The sequence below is a fragment of the Lygodium microphyllum genome, chromosome 25 (assembly GCF_053477565.2).
Source record: "Lygodium microphyllum isolate KBCC chromosome 25, Lygodium_microphyllum_v1.1.10, whole genome shotgun sequence".
NCBI lineage: Eukaryota > Viridiplantae > Streptophyta > Polypodiopsida > Schizaeales > Lygodiaceae > Lygodium > Lygodium microphyllum.
Genome location: NC_141159.1, coordinates 4,945,674 through 4,967,043, shown reverse-complemented (window position 1 = coordinate 4,967,043; position 21,370 = coordinate 4,945,674). Strand labels below are relative to the sequence as shown.

The 21,370-nt window shown below is 41.6% G+C and overlaps 1 protein-coding gene across 1 annotated transcript in view; it reads right to left on the bottom strand.

Annotated features, from left to right (window-relative positions):
* Positions 1-21,370, bottom strand: part of LOC148013863 (CCR4-NOT transcription complex subunit) — an 81,819-nt gene that overhangs the window by 31,111 nt on the left and 29,338 nt on the right. The window contains exons 4-8 of the mRNA XM_087667021.1: positions 1,390-1,443; positions 1,140-1,288; positions 887-1,034; positions 493-630; positions 321-392 (exon numbers count right to left, since the gene is read on the bottom strand). Coding sequence (XP_087523147.1) covers positions 321-392; positions 493-630; positions 887-1,034; positions 1,140-1,288; positions 1,390-1,443 — 561 coding nt within the window. The remainder of the gene's footprint in view (positions 1-320; positions 393-492; positions 631-886; positions 1,035-1,139; positions 1,289-1,389; positions 1,444-21,370) is intronic.

Sequence of the window (21,370 nt, the reverse complement as noted above, 5' to 3'; positions counted from 1 at the left end):
CTTTTTTAATCATTACCACTAACTAAATGCTTTTTAAGAGTATCAAGGGCCTCCTAACTAGAGAATAATTTGGACCTTGATTTCAGCCTGGAAAAAATTGGTCATAAACAGAGAAACCTTCATATACATTGTCTTGAGGCCAAAAAAGGTTGACTCAATATAATTGCTGTTCCTAAATACATCTCATGATCACTATCATGAGTGTAAGAAGAAGGGACATTAACAAGTGCATAACAATTTTAAAATGCAGGGTGTGAAGCCACAACATCAAAACAAACTGTCAGAAACTATCTTGAAGACAGAAATGAAAGGAGACTTACAGGCAGCCTCCGGGGTGTCAAACCACAGTGATAGACAAGTTTCGGATCTGCTTCTAGCTCCAAAAGCACTTGCTATGCCAACAAACAGGTGTCATCAGAAATGCCACAAACTAATGAATATAAGTTTCAGTGTGTATGCTGGGAAAACATGCCATCAAGCAGAATATTATACTTGCTGCTGTGTGAGGGACAATGGTCCTTTTAGGGCTTTTGTAATAAGCTCTCTAAGTGCTGCTCCTCTACTTATATCAGCACACATTCCGTAGTCCCACAGAAGCTCATGATTGTTATCTGGCATCAGCCACACTATCTGCACACCATTCAGTAAACTCTTGTTCAGCCCAAAATTGTTGATGTTACAGTGGCCAATCACATTCCAGGCTTTCTTCTGACTAAAATCTTGCATCTAGCCTCCTGAACACATCACTGTCAGGTAATTATGAGGTTGGCTATGCCAAGCAAAGTCATCAAAAAGTGCACACTTGGGCAATCTTACCCTTAACTCTGGGCAATGTCCACTGCAGGAACTTATGTTTAAAAAACAAACAGACTTAATGTGCAGTTACCTCTCCTTCCTGTGTAGGTAGTTGAGGAGGAAATGGGCGCACCCAAGGAGGCTCAAATCCTTTAAGTGTAGAATTTTGAACCAATTCAACTGCAGCTGTATCCTGATCCCCAGAACCAAGACGCAGTTGACCTCCAGACACGAGACCCCTATAAAGTTTACATTCAGACAACACAAACGTTAAAATAATACAGCCCACTAAGACAAAAGGTGATCTCATTATCCAGGTCCAGAGAGTTAATCCACATCCTTACTCTTGGGAAGCCACAGCATCGGCACTCAGGGGGATATCAGGATCAGGTAAAGCTGTGCCAATTGCAGCCTGCTTGAAACAGCTCACCTCTACTTTAGGAGGAGACCTATCTGCAAATTTTTGTAACATAACCTCGCGGCTTTCAAAATTCTGCAATTAAAAACATCAAAAAGAAGATATTAGACAAACTATAAGTCTAACAAATCAAAGACTCCCAATGCTTTACTGAAGCCACAGGAATATGTCCATACATGGGCAGATGGATCAAAACTGGTGATAAATTCAGTGACAGTTCGCCTGTGAAACTGCGAAAGCAAACAATTGTTATATTTTACCTCTCTTGTATTTATATTTGAATGTCAATTTGACTAACCAAAATTTACATCAAAGCAGCTCCACGTCACAAAAGCATAATGCTCTATAGGGAAAGATTCCAACCCCCCATTCCCCAATCAAGAACCTACACCAAGTAATATGACATGCAAAAAACTTGGTCTCTAACTCAGAGAATATATTACAAATATCACTCTCCATTTGCAATCAGCAACACAGCCTGCACTCCAATACCGCGATGAGAGAAGGCATCATGCATGCAACAAAGTAGAGTATGAACATGAAGAGTGGAGGAAGAATACGAAGGAGATCTATGGATGAATGACCCAAATGTAAAATGACTGGTGAGTGGTGGATGTACAATGGCAGCGATTGATGAGCATGAACAACTGGGTGTGGCATTTATAGGGCAAAGGTGGGATGCCACTCAACAGAGATAAGGAGGCAGACATAAAGTACTCCATCCATGAAAGGCACCTGGCCCAACATATGGACATACCCAAAATAAAGTTGGACCAAAACTCTGTTAGCAATGTACAATAAATCATGGTTCTATTGTCAGTCTACTTGAGTGCATTTCATTTCTAAGTAGGCTGCATATTTATGGCTGGCCAACTTGCATTTATGGCCTTATTAGTTGCCAGATGACCCTATCATCAGTTTCTATTATTTCAGCCTATTTAAAGGCTACCTCTCCATCTCATTATCATATGATGCGTGCACACTTCATCCTATTGGAAAGAGGGAGACTGGGAGCACTCTATTGGTTGCCCACAGTCCATTACACAGTCTTGTGCTTTGATATATGGATTTTGTTACGCGAGTTCATTATTTCTGAGTAGTGTGTTCTTGTTCTCTGTGTTCACAGCAACTTCATATTTTTGCTTATATTGCTCCACATCAAGTGCCTTGGTTCTGGTGCTGCCTTCTGTGTTTCAACTGCTGTTTCAGGTCTGATCCCTCTTCACAACAAACTTTGCATTTTGCTACTATTAACATTCAGCTGGCCTGGGCACTTCATCTAACAGCTGGGTAGCAGACTTCAGCTAATGGGTGGACTGTTTATCTTGCATTTTCAGTGCTGTATCCTATGTTTTCACGGCTACAGCCTGCATTTTGATCAGCCCAGGCATTGTTCATACTCAGCTACTGACATTTTCACCATTTTTTAAAAAGTCATTTTTCTTTTTTTTCACATGCATCAACATCTTCCTACCTATGTTTCCATCTTTTTTACGTTTTCAGCCTGATTTACACATCAGAGGAAAGGTTCGCCTATCTTGGTTGTGTGCCTCTGTTCACTACACTCAATTCACAAATAGTTCCTGCCACCAAAATGGGAAATAAAATTAATGATTTAATTAAACTTAACAAAGATTTTTAATCAAAATGAACTTTAATTTTGGTACCCCTAGCTCTTGGCATGGTGACCATTGCATCAACAATGAAAGATTTGACACTAGGGCATGCGACAAACATGTATGCCGGCCATGTGGTACATGGCTAGGGGTAAAGGAACAAGACACAACATGAAACTTTCATTAAATTGAAAGTTTGTAATTTACATTTGAGCTACATTGAGAGTTTCGCCCAGTAAGCAGCTCACTTAGGATACATAAGTTATTAAGCAAGCCCTAAGCTAAAGTTTCGCTCATTGAGCAGCTCACTTATGATTAATGACTAAGTCATTAATAGCACTTAATCAAAAACGTAATATGATTAAGGAGAAGCCGGTTACTCATTTGAAAAGCTTATTTTGGCTATTTGCCTCACCATCAACAATAAACTGGATTCCATTTTCAGCCCCAACTTTTTCAATATCTTCTGCCCATTCCTCCACAAGCAAATTTGCACTTTTTCTTTTGCTTGAGGCATCATGTGAGGAAATGAATTGCATCTTTCCATGGGAAGAAGCAACCATCCCATGGATGGACTGTTTTTTTCGAGTATTACTCCACCCATCCGCTATCAAAGAGACACCATTCTTCACCCAACTTTCTTGCACAGCTGCCAAAGCACATTCACTTACATCCTTTTCCTTTTGCAACAAAGTGGTACGCAGTGTCTCATATAACGAAGGCTTATAGGTTGGACCATACTTTGCAATCTCTTAGACCATCTCAAGGAAGTAAGGAAATCTTATAACATTAAATGCAGCATGATCATGGTAGAAAAACCTTGCCACAACTACATCCAACCTCTCTACAAGGATCCCGAGTTATTCCCGAGGTTTGTTGCTTGCTCCATTTTCCATGATGGGATTCTGAGGATACAAAAGTTCCAAGTCCCCCATGCATGACTCCATCACCCATGACTATATTGTCAACTTGTCCACTAAAAAAAGAGACATCAATTGCTTGATTTTTCCTTGCACATGCTTTGTCTTCTTCACTTGGATACTTTGCCAAGAGCTGTCTTCGCATTTCAAGTGTGGTGTTTGGACAAAAATTTATTTAGGCTCCGACATTAACAAGGCATAAGTATTGCTTCATACAATTGGATCCTCTTGTTTTCAATTGGTCACACCTTTTATATTTCCATTTCTTTGCACCTCCATGAGACTCGGTCTGTTTTGAGAGTCTAGAAAGAGAGAGAATATGCTATATTATAGGTTGTAGCCAAATAAAGAGAGAGAGGGAGGAAAAGTTTCAACTGTATACTCAGAGCTACAGCTTGTTTTGAAATGGAGAGAGAGAAAGATGAGACTACAATCTACTTGACAGTTTTCTTACCTAGAGGCTGAAATGATTGCACATGAGTCGCAGCACACAATGCCCTACTCCCGACAGTCCAACAGTTTGCATGCCACTCATCACAGTCCGAACACCTCGTGGGTCACTTTCAACAGTCCCAATAGCAATCGTCACTTTGGGCTGCATCCACATTTTCCCAGCTGTCCCCCCTTCATAGATGTTCCCCATAGTGTTTTCCCATTCCTTGAGCATTTTTTTGGTGTGGAACACGTTCCCAAGGGGATGGAACAGCATTCCCTTGCTACTATGCACCTAGGGGAGCACAGGTGAAGACTGAAAACGGATCTTGGAAAGGACACAAAGCAAGTTGGCGATGCATCAAATGCAACAAACGCAAATCTGTAGGGCTGAAAGTAGCCCGATTTGCGGCAAGAGGAGTACCTAATCAATAGATGAAACAATGAGACCTAAAATCAGAAAAATTTTGCAGCAAGGGCATAGATGTTGTAATAAACTACTGAACACAAGGACAAAAGAGAAAAACACAAAAGAACGTTGCAAAGAATATATCTCAAAAGAATGCCTAGGAAATGGAATTCATATACCAAACAAGAGAAAGACGCATACAATAGTGAGTCACTAACTCATAGGCACTGGCACCAACTCCTCTCTCCACATAACTTGCACGTGATAATGACTGACTTAGGAGGGAGCCTGAAATAAATAGGACAAAAATATGCCATAAATGGCCACAAGTTAGCCAACATTTAATGTTGGTCAACCGGCAATAAATGCCTAAAAGACATCATACTGACCATAATAAAATGCGTAGAATGCCTAGTTATGTCAAGCATGATCTAGACTCACACATGAGCTGACTAGACTGCTAACACTATGGTGGATCTTTCATCATCGTATATTTTTATTTTAATAATCACTTATAATCTAACAAAGGGTATTAGCAATGTACATATCATGTTGATCAGCAATCTACTAGAGTGTTTTCATTTCTAAGTAGCTGGTACATTTATGACTAGCCAACTTGTATTTCTGACCCCATTAATTGTTGGCTTACCTAAGCAAATTTTCTATTGCTTCAACCTATTTAAAGGCTACCACTTCTCCATCTCATTATCATATAATACGTATGTAAAAGAATACTCAAACACACAATATAAACACAATCGTACAACAAAGCATAGATTGATAAAAGAACTCGATACAGTTAGGGTAACTCAAAGACAATGAACGCTAAAGATAAATGAATAAATACAATGCTCAATGCAGCAAACACACTGTGCAAGGTAAATATTAAACCTCGAACTCTCGTGTCTTTGAAGAACAAAGGCAAAGGGTATGAATAAATACAATGCTCAATGAATAAATACAATGCTCAATGCAACAAACACACTATGCAAGGTAAATATTGAACCTCGAACTCTCGTGTCTCTAAAGGACAAAGGCAAAGGGTATGAGATGGAGAGTATTTCATACTCTATACGGATCTTGAAACGTTGCAAACACCCTCCGAGTGTACACAGTAACAACAAACACACATCAAGAGAATCTAGATCAGGCTCAACACGACTAGGACACCTCGAACAGTGGACAGCAACTAAAGAAGTGCCAGAAAGAAGCAAGCGTCACAGCGGAAACTGTAAACAAGCACTGAACTGTCTTGATGATGATGGCAACTAGCTGTAAGCTGAAAGCGCAGGCCGAAACAGATCAAACAGCAACAAACACAGAGTAGGTGAAGGCTGGGAAGGGTGTCTGATAGGAGGTGGAGGCTGGGAATTGGTTCCCAGCAGCTGTGATGTGATGTCGAACAGCAAATGCAAGGATAGAGGGCTGCAAACTGTCACCAGCAGCTGGAAAATAGATGGTACTAGGTGCTTGGCTGATGGACAGCAAGCTCAAATTGAGATATCCACTGGGAAGGGGTGTAGACACGAGAGAACAAACACCAACAATTTGCAAAACAAGATTAGAATTGAGTGATGATGGGCAGCCTGTCTATTTATAGATGAGTGGATCCTCCAAAAATGAGGTTGGGCATGTGGGACACAAACTCTCTAGGACAGCAGTCCTTTAACGAATCTTCTAGTAATAAGCATGTTTTGGGGCTATAATAAAACAGTTTTTACCTCCACACCTGCTCTTAGGCCCAAAACTGGAACCAGGAAGAGACTGCAAAGCATAGCCCAGCCATAATCATCCCAAAGGCATCCCATCCTAAAGCAACCAAGGCATCGGGCTAGGGGTGCACAAGGACCTGCCAAACACGATGGGGACAGCTCAAACACTAGGTAGTAATTGGAGAAGTGCCAGAAAGAAGCAAGCATCAAGCTGGAAACTGTAAGCACAACACAAAACTATCCTGATGATGATGGTGACTGACTGAAAGCTGAAAACCCAAGCTGAAACTGATCAAACAGCAGCAAACCAGCCTGGGAAAGGTGTCTGATAGTAGACAAAGGCTGGAAATCAGGTGCCAGCAGCTGCAATGTGAGACCAGCAAACACAAGGATAGAGGGCTGCAAACTGCAAACTGTCACCAGCAAGTGGCAAAAGGCTGATAGCAGGTGCCAAACTAATGGACAGCAAGCTCGAATTGAGATATCTTTTGGGCAGGGGTGAAGGCAGCATAGAACAAGAACCAACAATTTGCAAAACAACATTAAGGCTGAGTGATGGGCAACCTGTCTATTTATAGATGAGTGGATCCTCCCAAATTAAGGTTTGGCATGTGGGACATGGACACTCTCTAAGAAAGCATTCATTAAATAAATCTTCTAGTAATAAGCATGTTTGGGGTTGTAATAAAGAGTGGCAGAACATAAGCCTATTGCTTTGTAAGATGAGGATTGGGATAAAATGAATAAGAAACCCATTACTAATATTAAAATGGCTGTCACAGATGATATCTTGGTTGATATCAAGGGACTTACCACTGCTTATGCACTTTGGAAGAAACTCAAGGCTATGTATGAGAATACAACTCCTGTCAATCAAGTACATCTCATGCGAAAGTTAGTTAACTTGAAGCTTGATGAGTCTAAGCCTCCCTCAAAGCATTTAAATGCTTTCATTGGTATTTTGAGTCAGTTACAGGATCCAGGCTTGCTAGCTTTTGATCCTAAGCTAAGGGCCATCTTCTTGCTCATGACTTTGCCCAATTCATGGGAAACATTGGTTGTGTCATTGAGCAACAACCCCAACTTAACATTTAATGGTGTGCATGGTTATATTCTCAATGAGGAGATTAGACGCAAGGCAAGTGGAGAAATAGTGGATCAACCTACAATGTAAGAGGATGACCAAAAAATGCTACAAATAAGAACAAAAATTATAGCAAAAGCAAGGAAAAACAGCAAGACGTCACTTGCTATCAATGTGGACGAAAAGGGCATAAAAAGCCCAATTGCAAGTACTATAAAAAGGAGCAAGAATGCAAGAAATAGGCTAATGCAAAACGCAAAAAGAATAAGAAGGATAGCAGCTCTACCCCTAAAGAAATAGAAAAGGCAAATGCAGTATCTAATGTTGTTATTGAAGAGATAAAAAAAGATAAAGATGATAATTTGCTAGTTGCATCTTCAGATCCACATGCCATGACAGTGGAAGACATGTGTGTCACTAAAAGGGATATGATAGATGCCTTGTTGTCTGCTCATCATGGTTTGTCACAATCGTGGATTGTTGACAGTGGTGCTTCATTTCATATAACTCCATCCCTGGAGTGTTTTTCTTCTTATACAAAAGGTAACCTTGGGAAAGTCTATCTAGGCAACAACCATGCATGTGATATTGAAGGAATGGGCACCATACACCTAGTTCTTGAAAATGGTCACGAATTGATCTTTCATAATGTTAGGTATGTACCTAGTATTGAGAAGAGCTTACTTTCTATTGGGTAACTAGATAGCAGGAGTTACTTCACTATCTTTGGCGGTGAAATGTGGAAGATACAAAAAGGGTCTATGCCAGTCACTAGAGGTGGTAAAAAGGGAACTCTATATTATCTTCACTGCAAGACACTTCCTAGAAAGTTTGTTGCAATCGCTAAAGTGCAATCACACGGAGTTATAACACAAGCGTCTTGGACACATAAGCCAACAAGGTTTACAAGTACTTTCTTCACTTGAAAGAGTTAATGTAAAAACTCAAAGCTTGACTTTTGTGATGACTGTGTTTTGGGAAAACATGTAAAGACTTCATACTCTCATGGAGCCTCTAGGAAGGCATGTATCTTGCATTTAGTTCATTCTAATGTATGTACCATACTAATAAAAACTCATAGTGGTTTTCATTATTTTGTGTCTTTTATTGATGACCATTCTAGAAAGCTATGGGTTTACTTGCTTAAGCAGAAAAGCAAGGCATTGGACGTCCTTAAAAGGTTTTATGCATTTATTAGTACTCAAAAGGGTTAAAAATTAAAATGCATAAGAGCAGACAACGAAAAAGAGTATATATCTAAAAAATTCAGTAAGTTTTGTGAGGTTAATGGGATTAAACAGAAGCTTAGCTCCTTATAATTCGTCACCTAATGGTGTGGTTGAGCGAATGAATCGCAAGTTATGAGAAAAGATTTAGTATATACTATCCACAGCTAATCTTCCACAATCATTTTAGGGAGAGGCACTTAAAACTACGGTGCATATTTGCAACCGATCTCCACATCGTGCACTTGAAAGTGGCATCCCTAAAGAGGTTTGGTCTAGCAAACCTGCTTCATATCACTACTTCCTTTGGCTGCGAATGCTATGTACATGTACCTGTTGATAGCAAAACCAAACTTGACATGAAATCCCATAGAGGTATCTTCATGGATTATGGAGATGAAGGTGAAATGGGCTATAGAGTTTGGTTTCCCAAGTATGAAAAAGGTACTACGCAATCGATATATGGTATTTGATGAGTCAAAGCTACTGAAAAATGCCACATCTAATGATTTGGACAAAAAGAAAGTGAAATTTCAATATGATCAGCCACTTGAACAACCATCAACCATTGAAATTTCAACTTCATTTGATGTTGTTTATGATAACCAACATATCATCATTGAGCCAAATGAAAATGGACAGCAAAGAAATGCTGAACATCAGTTTGAACAACAAAATCAGCATGCTGAAAATGAATTACAGCAGCCCGAAAATGTATTACAACGACCTGAACATGCAGTTCAACAGACAAATAAAGAGGTCATTGACACTCCTTTGGATGTGGATCCATTGCCAAATAACACAGATCATTGGGTAAGAAGGTCTAATGTGTTAGGAGACCTATACAAGGGTTTGATCCCTCTTTGGACAGCATTTTGCTCATAGATGACGATGAGCCTCTCACATATAAAGAGGCATTATTATGTGAGTTAAAGAAAAAGTGGAAGCTAGCTATGCAGGAAGAAATGAAGTCATTGTATCAGAATAATACTTGGGATTTGGCTCCATTGCCCAAAGACAGGAAAGCTATTCCTAACAAATGGGTCTATAAAATCAAGTGTATGGATGGCAAACCCAAATACAAAGCCAAGCTTGTGGCTAAAGGCTATACACAAAAAGAGGGGATTGACTTCTAGGAAGTCTTTTCGCTTGTCATCAAAATGACCACTCTTCGGGTATTATTTGCTATCATAGCTTCTATAGATCTTGAACTTGATCAGATGGATGTTAGAACTATATTCCTACTATTGAGCTAAAAATGTATTAGCATTACTTAAACACCCCCAAAACATGCTTAATTAATGAAGAAACCTTGATTATTTAAAAGAAACACAATCCTAGAGAGTTTTCCTGTCCCATAAGCACAAACCCACTTGGGAGGGCCCAAACTTTCTATAAATACGTATGCTGCCCCCTCCATTCAGCCCTTAATCTCGTTTTTGCAGATTTCAGGTGTTTCAACTTGCTGCCCACACCCCGTTCAAGAAACAAATCTCAGCTGAAGCTGTCCATTGCTGTCTCCATCAATTGGCGCCTCATCTTCAGTCTTTCTCTCTCCTACAGGCTGTCCTGCTTGTGTTTTTAGTCTTTCTCTCACCTACTGCCTACGTTTTCAGTCTATCTATATCCTCATGGCTGTTTGCATTAGATCTAGCTTCTCACTGCTACGTTTTGTTGGTGTTCAACATCCGAAGGCTGCCTTGCTACGATTTGGGATCCATTAAGAGTACCACACACTCTCCAGCTCATTACCCCTGCCCTGATCCTTGAGATACAAGAGTTCAAGGTACAATATTCATTCACTGCATAGTGTGTTTGCTGCATGAGCATCGTATATTCAATAGTCATATCACTTCATTCATTCATTGTGTTCATTGTCTCTGAGTTACCCTAACCCTAACTGTGTTCTTTTATCAATCAGTGCTTTGTCGTACAGTTTCTGTTTATGTTTGTGTTAGGGTATTTCTTTACATGATATCAAAGCCTTGTACTCTCTGAGAAACCTAGGCCTTTGATCTAAAAGCTCTACAGAAGAAGCAAGAACAACAGTAGATTTAAATGACTTCGTACACAACAACACCGATTCAATCTCCAAAACCAACTATGCCGAGAACCGAGCGAGAGTAGGCTGATCAGCTTGCTCCACAAAATCCCGACATGGTGGAAGACACTTCGGATTTCATGGAAAAAAAGCTAGGCAAGCTGACCTCTGAAGAATACAAACTAATCATAGCTTATAGACCAAAGAAGATTGAGGAGCTCGATCGAAGGATTGCCCTTCAAGAAAAGCTTCTAAATGAAGGTATGCATGAATTTCTCTCTTCAAATATTGTGCGTAAATTTGATGATGTTACAGAGCCATCGAGACCTCCATCAGGGATGGGTCCCCCCTCGTGAGGAACAAGATTCATTTCTTTCATCCTCTTCCGTCCACTTCAGCGCAACTTACTTTAGATTCGTCTTTTATTCCTTCTTCTTTTGCCTCTTCTGCTTTGCAATATTCTAGTAGACATCATGTGGAAGAAAGAGTCCAGTCTATTGACTACAGAAAAGGTCCTCTTGATGACCAATTCTTGTATGTTAACACACATCATGAGGATTATAAGAAAAAGCCACGTACCTCTTCTTCTAACATTCCTTTTCTGTCTACTTCACAAAATCAGAATAAATTTGATGTTCCTTTTTCTTCATTGCATGGTGCATCATCATCTTCACATTTTCATTTCCAATCATTAAATGATAAAAATGAACAAAATGCATCTACACCTCACACACCACATTTTCAAAACCCACCCATCCCACCACATTCTTCCGCTACTTCTCCACTTCCATTCACATCATTTACATTTCCATTTCACACACCTCATATCATACCGCACATCGCACCGAGAGCTTATGGAAACACAGACGCATCCTTTAGGACCTCATCCTTCCCTCAACCGGGTGGTGTTCCACCTACTTTACACACATTTTCGGGATCATTGCAACTTGGGTATCCCCCCAGTCTCTTCCGAGTATGGATCGCTTGACTCTACAGTTTGCCTCCATAGGTGTACCTAGTGGACCTTCTGGTCATACTACTCTGCTCCTGTCTAATTTTGGACAGGGCTTCCGTATCTCAATGCCTCCACCTACACCGGCACCTTATGGAAACGTTCATGTTCTAGTGCCTCCGCCTCAATTGGCACTCATTGGACACTCACAGCCTACTTCTGCCTACCCACCTCTACCTCCTCCTTCTACCTATCAAATATATCCACTTCCACCATCTTATCCCCCACATCCATCTTACCCAACCTACCCGATACCTTATGGTTCTGGCTCATCTTTTGCCAAGCATGCATTTAATGATAAGACTCATTTTAACGGATCAAACTTTACCACTTGGTCGAACTCGATGAGACATTTCCTTGACTCCCAAAACCTATGGGATCTTGTGCAAGGATTGGAACCCCAACCCAATCCCATGCTTGTCCCATACGAGGTTGTCCGCAGATGGAAAGCTAGGAATGCCTCCGCTATTGTCGAGCTGATGCAAGGCTTATTGCCTCAGTTTCATTCTCAGCTTCAACATTTGACTTAGCGTTTAAGCGATAGGCACTCTTGACTGACCGCTATGCAGCTCAAGACAGGACCCCCGTCGTATCAATCTTCACCATGAGCTTCAACTTTTCAAAATCACTGACCGAGATGACTTGAAATCAAGTTAGTTGAGTATCGGCGTCTTCTCGCTGAATTCTCCACTACGAGGACTCCCAAGTCCTCTAATGATCAAGTCACATTGTTCCTAAATAAACTCCCCAGTAAATATTTCAATTTTGTGGAAGGTATAGTTTCAAAGCCTACCATGCCTACATTCTATGAATTTGAGTGTTAGCTATTGCGTTACGCACGGTTGTTCGATCAATTTCATATGAATTCCTCTTCAGAGGGGACTCTTGTTGCTCATTCGCAAAAAGGGCAACAAGAGAAGGGAAAACAAAACCAAACCTCCACTCAAATTCTAAATCTAAAGCAAAATCAATCTGGGGATTCACAAGAAACATCCTAATCTCTCAAACCTGGGTGGCACAATGTATCTAAAAAGAATGATATTGTCAACATTGTCAAAAGGCTAGCCATTTTGATGACGAGTGTCGATCAAAGACAAGAGGCATAGCAACAAAATCTAAGTCATAGACCCCCGCCCCTTAGTTAGGGCAACCCCCAACAAGGGAGGTAGGGTGATGGCAAGGGGCAGTTTAAAGGTCACACTCATACTGCCACCGCTCAGCCATCTCAGTCAACAACGTTCTCAACTCCAGAGGGCTTCTCTGACTGGTCTACAACGGCCCACATTGTCTCCATAGAGACATTTGATGCGAATCTCGTCCACATCTGTGAATTGCCTCCTGACGAGGTTACCGCAGAGGCCCACTCGTCCCAGCCGAGCACTTCATCTCCTGTTTGGATTATGGACAATGGAGCTACACATCATATGACTCCTATAGCGGACATTTTCCATTCTCAAGCCCTTGCAACCCATCCGCATAGGAAACAACTCCTCGATCAAGATTCAGGCTCAAGGTTGTGTCACTTTTGCCACTGACAAGGGTCTGGATCTAGCTTCGCTGGACAATGTATATCATGTCCCTCAGTTTGGGGTGAACTTATTATCTGTTCAGCAGCTTTGCCGGTTGGGGCGAGCAGTCTTCTTTACAGGGACCACAGTCAAGGTTCTTGACTCTTAGACTGGTTTAGTGATTGCTCGTGGTGAGGCACAGCCTAATGGCCTATACCACATGACACATTTTCTGACCGAGCCAACTGCTGCGTGTTGGAAATAAAGGCCTCATGCCTTTAAATGTGCTCGGATGTGAACACACCCTTAGCATTTGTACTTACACGCGTATATCTATCTAAAAACCTAAAGATACACACTCATTATTGTACCTAAAATTGTGCACACTCTCTACTCTGCTCTCTCTCACTCTTTGTCTCTCTGCGTCTAAGGAACACCTATTGTCTCGATCTTCGTGCCTAACCCATCACTACAAGCTGGTATCAGAGCGGACAAGAGAGAGCTCAAGTGTTACAGGAGTCCCAGGTGGACTCAACGAGTATCAGTAGACAGTCAAGTACAAACAGCACTCGCTAGTAGGCAACAGTCGCAAGCAGTGAGAACAGTCGACAGCTCTGCAGGCATCGTGGGTAGTCGCAAGCAGTGAGCACAGTCAACAGCTGCACGCATCATGAGCAAGTGCAGGCAGTGAGGACAGTCCACAAGCGCCACGTGAGACTCCAACGAGGAGACAGGATAAGCGAGGCATAGGTCGCGTAACATGACGGGCAACAGCTGACGGGCAACCAACGAGCGGCCGTTTGGTACACGCAACAGGTCACGGACCTGAACGACCATTGACCCGTAATTCTTCTTTTTTCTTTTTCAAAAATTTTAAGCTTGCTTTTGCCTCCTCTCCTCCAAGTATTCGCGCATGCAAGCACAATGTGCAAATCTGTGCAAATTTAGGCCCAGAAATTTGGGGCTTTTCCCGAATTTGGAGATCTTAACACAGAACTAGACAATCTAACTCAAAATTTTGCAAAGTCGGTGCACGTTTGACCGGGAATTTTGGGGGTTTTTACATTTTAGTAAAATTATTTCAATTTCACTCAAATTAGTGCACGCAAGACTTGGAAAATTTGGGGATTCGTCTAGATTTGGTGCGAGTAAGATGCAACAGTGATATCTCTCTCAGAAATTGCAAGAATTTGTGACATTTTGTCCCCAACATTTGGAGCTTTTCATATACATGCACAAATTGGGTTGAAATTTACCTAATTTCTCGACATTGATATACATTGGACCCTGTGCAATTTGGGACTTTTGCAGTTTGGGTTAAATTTGTGTACCATTTGGTCATTTTATGTACATGCAAGTTCAATTCCATGCAATTTGGACATCCAACACTTGTAAAATTTGGGGGTTTTGCTGAAATTGCTCTATTTTTGCAAAATTGGCCTGTTCTATGCATGATAGAGAAAATGCAGATATGTGGTTGATACTTTGAGCACAAAAATTTTGGGGCTTTTGATTGTTTGTGTCAAAGTTTATGCCGTTGGGTACATGTACAATAGAAATTGCAGCTAAAATTTGGGATTTCTTATATAATGTGATGCATATGCCCTTGGAACAGCTGTAATCAATTGTGAAATGCTGTAGTACATGGTTTGGTGCTTCTGAAAATTTAATTACAGATCCGAAATCTGTGCTTCTAAGTGGTTTTTTACTACTGCTTGGTACTTGTTTGTACCTTGGTGACTTGGGTGATAGTTTTGGGCCTGCATTTCATGTTTTTTTGTCACATTTGGGTTGAGAATCATGGCTGGCAGCAATGACAGCAGTAATCTAATGCACATAAAGAAGCTTGAAGGAGCACATAACTTTGCAGTTTGGCAAAAGCAGTGCTACAATATCCTGCTGCAAAAGAAGCAGGCAAAGCCGATAAAAACACAAGGGGCAAAGCCCGCAAATATGAAACAGAAAGATTGGGATGAGTTAAATGAGCTTGCACGGTCAACCATCGAGCTATCGATTTCTAATGCCTTGCTGTTTGACATTGAAGGTTTGGATTCTGCATATACTATATGGACTCGACTGAAAGAATTGTATGCACAGAAGAGTGCTGCAAGCAAAGTGTATTGACTAAAAAAGCTTATGGATTTGCGTATGAAAGAGGGTACACCAATGTCTACTCACTTGAGTGAGTTTAACTCCATTTTCAGCCAGCTAGTTGCCTTGAAGTTCATGATTGATGAGAAATTTAAGGCTACCTTCTTGCTTTCCACTCTACCACAAAGTCGGGATACATTCGGGACTGCTATGAGCAATTCTAATGCGATCCTTTTGTATGCTAATGTAGAGAGTGCTCTACTCATGAAAGAAATGAATTGGCAGAACAATGCATCCAGAAGTCTTCCAATGCTTTGCATACTAGGGATAGATCACAGGAGAAAGGCAAATATGATAGCACGAGACGCAGTAAATCACATAGCAAAGATATTAAATACCATCATTGTGGCAAGAAGGGTCACTTTAAACGTGACTATTACAAATGGAAGAAAGAGAAAGAAAATAGCAACAAGACAGATGATAGCAAGGAAGAGAAGAAAGACACTCAGCCTAAGAAGAGCAGTGTCAAAATTGAAGAGGTAAATGTAGTCACTCATGACAGTGATAGTGGGAGTGACGTACTCTTTGTCTCTTCACACTTTGGTGCATATCCTTTACTTGCAGATACAGATGATGATATGCATACCTGGATTCTCGATTCATGTGCTTCCTTTCATATCACCCCTAATCATAAGTGGTTCTCTGCCTATACAGGGGGTCGACATGGTGTTGTCGATCTTGGGGACAACTATGCATGTGACATTGCAAGTATTGGCAGTGTGCAGTTGCAATTTCGGCATGGCTTTGTCTTCATATTTTAGCATGTATGGCATGTACCTCAACTCAAGAAGAGCTTCATTAGCACAGGGCAGCTAAATGATAATGGTTTTCATACCACCTTTGGTAATGGAAAATGAAAGATCTGTAAGGGATCTAGAGTGATTGCCAGAGATTGCAAGAGTGATACTTTGTATCCACTTCATGTATCTAGTGTGCATGACCATGTTGTTGCAGTGACCGAGCAGCCAAGCGTTTCTTTGTGGCATGGCCGATTGGGACACATGAGTTAAACACGAATGAAAGTGCTTTCTCGTTTGGGTTACTTAATCATTGTATTCATGGTAAACATGCACAGATGTCTCACAAAAAGTCTCTTTCTTTGAAATCTTCTCCTCTAGAGTTAATGTATGTCAAATGCCAGGATTATCTTTAGGGGGAAAGAAATATTTTGTCACCTTTGTCGATAATGCTACATGAAAGGTATGGGTTTAATCTATTCGTAGCAAGGATGAAGTGGTTGATAAGTTTAAAAGATTCTTAGCATTGGTTGAAAATTAGACTAATAAGACACTTAAGTATCTCCGCTCTGACAATGGTGAGAAATATGTATCCACGGTCTTTCAAGCATTTTGTGACAGCAAAGGGATAAAGAGGGAGCTCATTGCCCCTCATAATCCACCCCAAAATGGAGTTACAGAGCGTATGAATCGGACCATACAGCATAAGGTCCGTACGATGCTGTCTCATGCCGCATTACCCCATGGTTTTTGGACAAAGCCTCTTATGACAACCATTCACTTAATTAATCGGTCACCAAACAGGTCTTTCCGAGGGGGGAACAGTACCCCAAGAAGCGTGGTCGGGCAAGCCACCTTCATATACGCACCTGAAAGTGTTTGGCTGCGAGGCTTTTGTGCACATTTGTAAAGAAAAACAGAACAAACTTGAGCCAAAGTCTTGTAAATGCATTTTCCTAGGATATGGTGATGAGGGTGAAATGGAGCATAGATTATGGGATCCCGAGAAAAGGAAAGTAGTACGAAACAATGATGTTATCTTCCGGGAAGATCGCATGCATAAACAGCCCGAAAAGACTGAGGAGGTCCGTAGGGTTGTATTCCAAGAAGAAATACCTTTTGGACACCAAAATGTACCTGTTGTACAGCAGCAAATGCCTGCTGTAAATGAACCTATAAATGCAGAAAATGATGCTGGAAATGATCAGCCAGCTATTGCCCATGATAATGAGCCACTATATGTGCAAGAACAGCCAGGACAGCAAGCTTTTAATGCTGATTTGTAGGCTGCAATGCCAAGACAACATACTGAAAATGGAAATTTGCAAGAACAGCCAGCAAACAATGACCATTGGGTTAGGAGATCGTCTAGGGCTACTAGACAACCTCATAGATTTGTTCCTCGTGCAAACAATATGGCTGATTATGTCATGTTGACCGATTGTGGTGAACCGTCTTGCTTCAAAGGAAGTAATGGACAGATAGAACAGCAAGAAATGGTATAAAGCCATGTTGTTAGAAATGGAATCTCTTGAGAAAAATGGCACTTGGACTTGGTGCAATTGCCTAAAGGGCAGAAAACACTTCCATGCAAATGGGTTTACAAGATGAAGGTCACTTCTGGTTCTTCACCAAAGTACAAAGTAAGATTGGTTGCAAAGGGATACAAGCAAGAGCATGGAATTGATTTTGATGAGATTTTCTCTCCTGTAATCAAGATGACTATATTGAGAACCATTTTGGGCTTGGTTGCAGTTGAGGATATGGAACTCATACAGATGGATGTAAAGACTACGTTTTTACATGGTGATCAGTGTGAAGACATATATATGCAACAGCCTGAAGGGTTTGTTGAACAAGGGAAAGAACAAATGGTCTGTAAACTCAAAAGGAGTTTGTATGGGCTGAAACAAGCACCAAGAGAATGGTATCATAAGTTTGATACATTCATGCAGTCCCAAGGCTTTCATAGAAGTCAAGTGGATTGTACACCAAGAAGGTAGCAGATGATAGGCTGATTATCTTGGTTTTGTATGTAGATGACATGCTGATTTTGCTGGCAGGGATACTCATGCCCTGGACTCACTAAAGCAAAGTCTTCATGGCAGCTTTGACATGAAGGATCTTCGTGATGCAAATCACATTCTTGGCATGCGAATACTCAAAGATAGGTCAAAAGGATTACTCTATCTATCTCAACAGGAGTATATCTCCAAGGTTTTGCAACGTTTCAATATGGAGGGGGGGAAAACGATTGGGGTTTCATTGCCTCCATATGTGAAACTTAGTACAGAGGACAGCCCTATATCTCATGATGAGAAGGCTAAAATTGCCAAGATACCATATGCTTCAGCTGTTGGCAGTTTGATATATGCTATGGTTGCTACATGTCCTAACATTGCCTTTGCAGTGGGAATGGTTAGCAGATACATGGCAACCCTTCGCAAAAAGCATTGGGATGCAGTGAAAGGTATTATGAGATACCTCAAAGGCACAAAGGAGTTGTGCATTTACTTTGGAAAGCAGAAGGCATTTGTTGTTGGCTTTACGGATGCAAACTATGCTGGTCATGTGGACTGCACGAAGTCCACTTCTCGGTATGTGTTTACTTTCACAGGAGGAGCGGTCTCTTGGATCTCCAGGTTACAAAAGTGTGTTGCATTGTCTACTACAGAGGCAGAGTATGTAGCTGCCTTTGAGGCATGCAAGGAGACTTTATGGCTTTCAATTCTAGTGGGAGAGCTTGGCATCACAGAGTTACATGTTCTCCATTGTGATAGTCAGAGTGCTATCATGCTAGCTCGGAATCCTATCTTTCATGCAAAGACAAAGCACATACAGGTGAAGTACCACTTCATTAGAGGTGTACTTGACAGCAAGAGCATTCATTGAGCTTGTCAAATTGCATACAGATGATAATCCTGCAAACCTTCTCACGAATGGTCTTCCAGCAGATTAGTTTGCTCATTGCCAACAGATAATGGGAGTTGGATAGATATATGTATTTCAGCTTTGTACATACCTAGACTTAGCTGATTTCTTTTCTCCTCTTAAGGCATATTACCTTTAGGTGGGAGGTTGTTGGGTATAAAGGCCTTGTGCCTTTAAATGTACTCGGGTGTGAACACACCCTTAGCACTTGTACTTACACATATATATCTATTGAAAAACCTAAAGGTACACACTCGTTATTGTACTTAAAATCGTGCACACTCTCTGCTCTGCTCTCTCTCACACTCTCTATCTCTCCGCGCTGTCTCGATCATTATGCCTAGCCCATCACTACACTACAAGCTCTGTGTTCCATAGCTTCCAGGCCTTAGCCACATCTTGGGAGCCAACAAATAATGAGCTCCTTTGCCATTTTTGCTTAGGGCATCTTGGTTATGACTCTCTTTATGAGTTGTCATGCTGTGAGCTGGTTAAGGGCCTTCCACGCCTGAAGCTAGCTCGAGATGTCTGTAAAGCATGTCAACTCGGGAAGCAGCACCGTACCCCATTCACTCAACAAACCTCACATTGTGAAGAGGCGCCTCTTAGATTGATTCATGTTGATCTTTGTGGACTGACATCCACTACTACCTTGAACAGCGCATTGTACTTCTTTTTAATACTGGATGATCATTCCACATACATGTGGGTGTATTTTCTCGAGCATAAGTCACATGCTTTCACATATTTTTCTGCTTGGATGCTGTTGTGGTTTATAACCAGACCGGTCGTCGTATCGGTTACATGAGTAATAGCGGTGGTGAGTTCATCTCCCACAAGTTTTGTGAGTTTCTACAGAAGCATGGCATCTCACGCCAGCTCACCTCTACCAACTCCCCTTCTCAGAGTGGAATCGTAGAGCATAGGAACCGGAAAGTCATGGAAATGGCACGCTCTATGTTGTTCACAACAGAGCTCCCTAAGTACCTTTGGGTCGAGGCTGTTAACACTTCAGTGCACATCCTCAACCGGTGTCCGACTACGGCTCTTCCTTGGAAGATCCCATATGAGGCATTTTTTGGCTCTCGGCCTATCATTTCCCACTTCAAAGTCTTCGAGTATCGTGCATACGCACACACGCCTGATGACAAGATAGAAAAGCTCACTCCCCGAGCTGATCTCCTTATTTTTGTGGGATATTTCTCTAAAGCAAAAGCCTATCATATGTTTAATCATCGGACAAACAAGGTGATCGTTAGGCGAGATGTCGTCTTTGACGAGAGGGACATCGTGCAGTCCTCTACACACGACTGCAATCCGATTTTTTCTTCCATATCATTAGAGATCGTGCCTACTGGACATGGTCTACTTCCTGCTCCTGACATTTCTATAGATTCTTCCGCTCCCAGGCCCCCTCCTCGAGACCTATTATCTCGTTCGTACCAGCAAACCTTGCGGGATTTGGGGATCCTACCACTCGATTCCACTCCGGAGGGACGTAGAAGATCTACCCGGCTTGCTCCTCAACCATCATTTGCGTTGCTGTTTACAACTGATTATATAGCGCATTCTTAGCTGGATACATGGCAAGAGGCTCTTCAGCACCCTCAATGGCAAGAGGCCATTGTGAAGGAGCTACAAAGTATTGACCAAAATGAGACTTGGACATTGGTGGATCGTCCGAGCTACAAGAAAGTCATCGAGACAAAGTGGATTTTTAGGACCAAGCTAAAAGCTAATGGGACTTTAGACAAGTACAAGGCTCGCCTCGTGGTGCAAGGGTTTCGACACAAGCATGGCATTAATTATGAAGAGACCTTCGCCCCTACTGCACGGTTGACTTCCTTTCGGTTACTACTCGCGCTAGCCACTCACCACGGTTGGCCGATACATCAGATGGATGTCAAGAATGCCTTTCTAAACGGTTTCTTGGAGGAGGAAGTCTATGTGAAGCAGCCACCAGGCTTTCCTTCAGGGAACCCTAGGGATAAGGTATTCCGCTTGCATAGAGCTCTTTATGAGCAAGCGCCGCGGTCTGGTTCCATAGGATGGATGAGTTCTTGCAAACTCACAGATACCATTCTAACCCTTATGACACGAACTTATATATTCGATCTACTGCAGAGGGGGTTAGCTATATCTTGCTATGCGTTTATAACTTACTCATCACAAGCTCAAATTCTACAACCATAGCGGAAATCAAGGCTAAGCTTAAAGCTATATTTGAAATGACAGACCTTGGTTTGTTGGGGATGGAGGTAGTTCGTTCAGTGGGGTGTATTTTTGTGTCACAGCAGAAGTACGCACTTCAGCTCGTGGAACAGTATACTCAGGATCAGCCACAGCCAATGGCTACGCCTCTAGATCCTACTATCCAC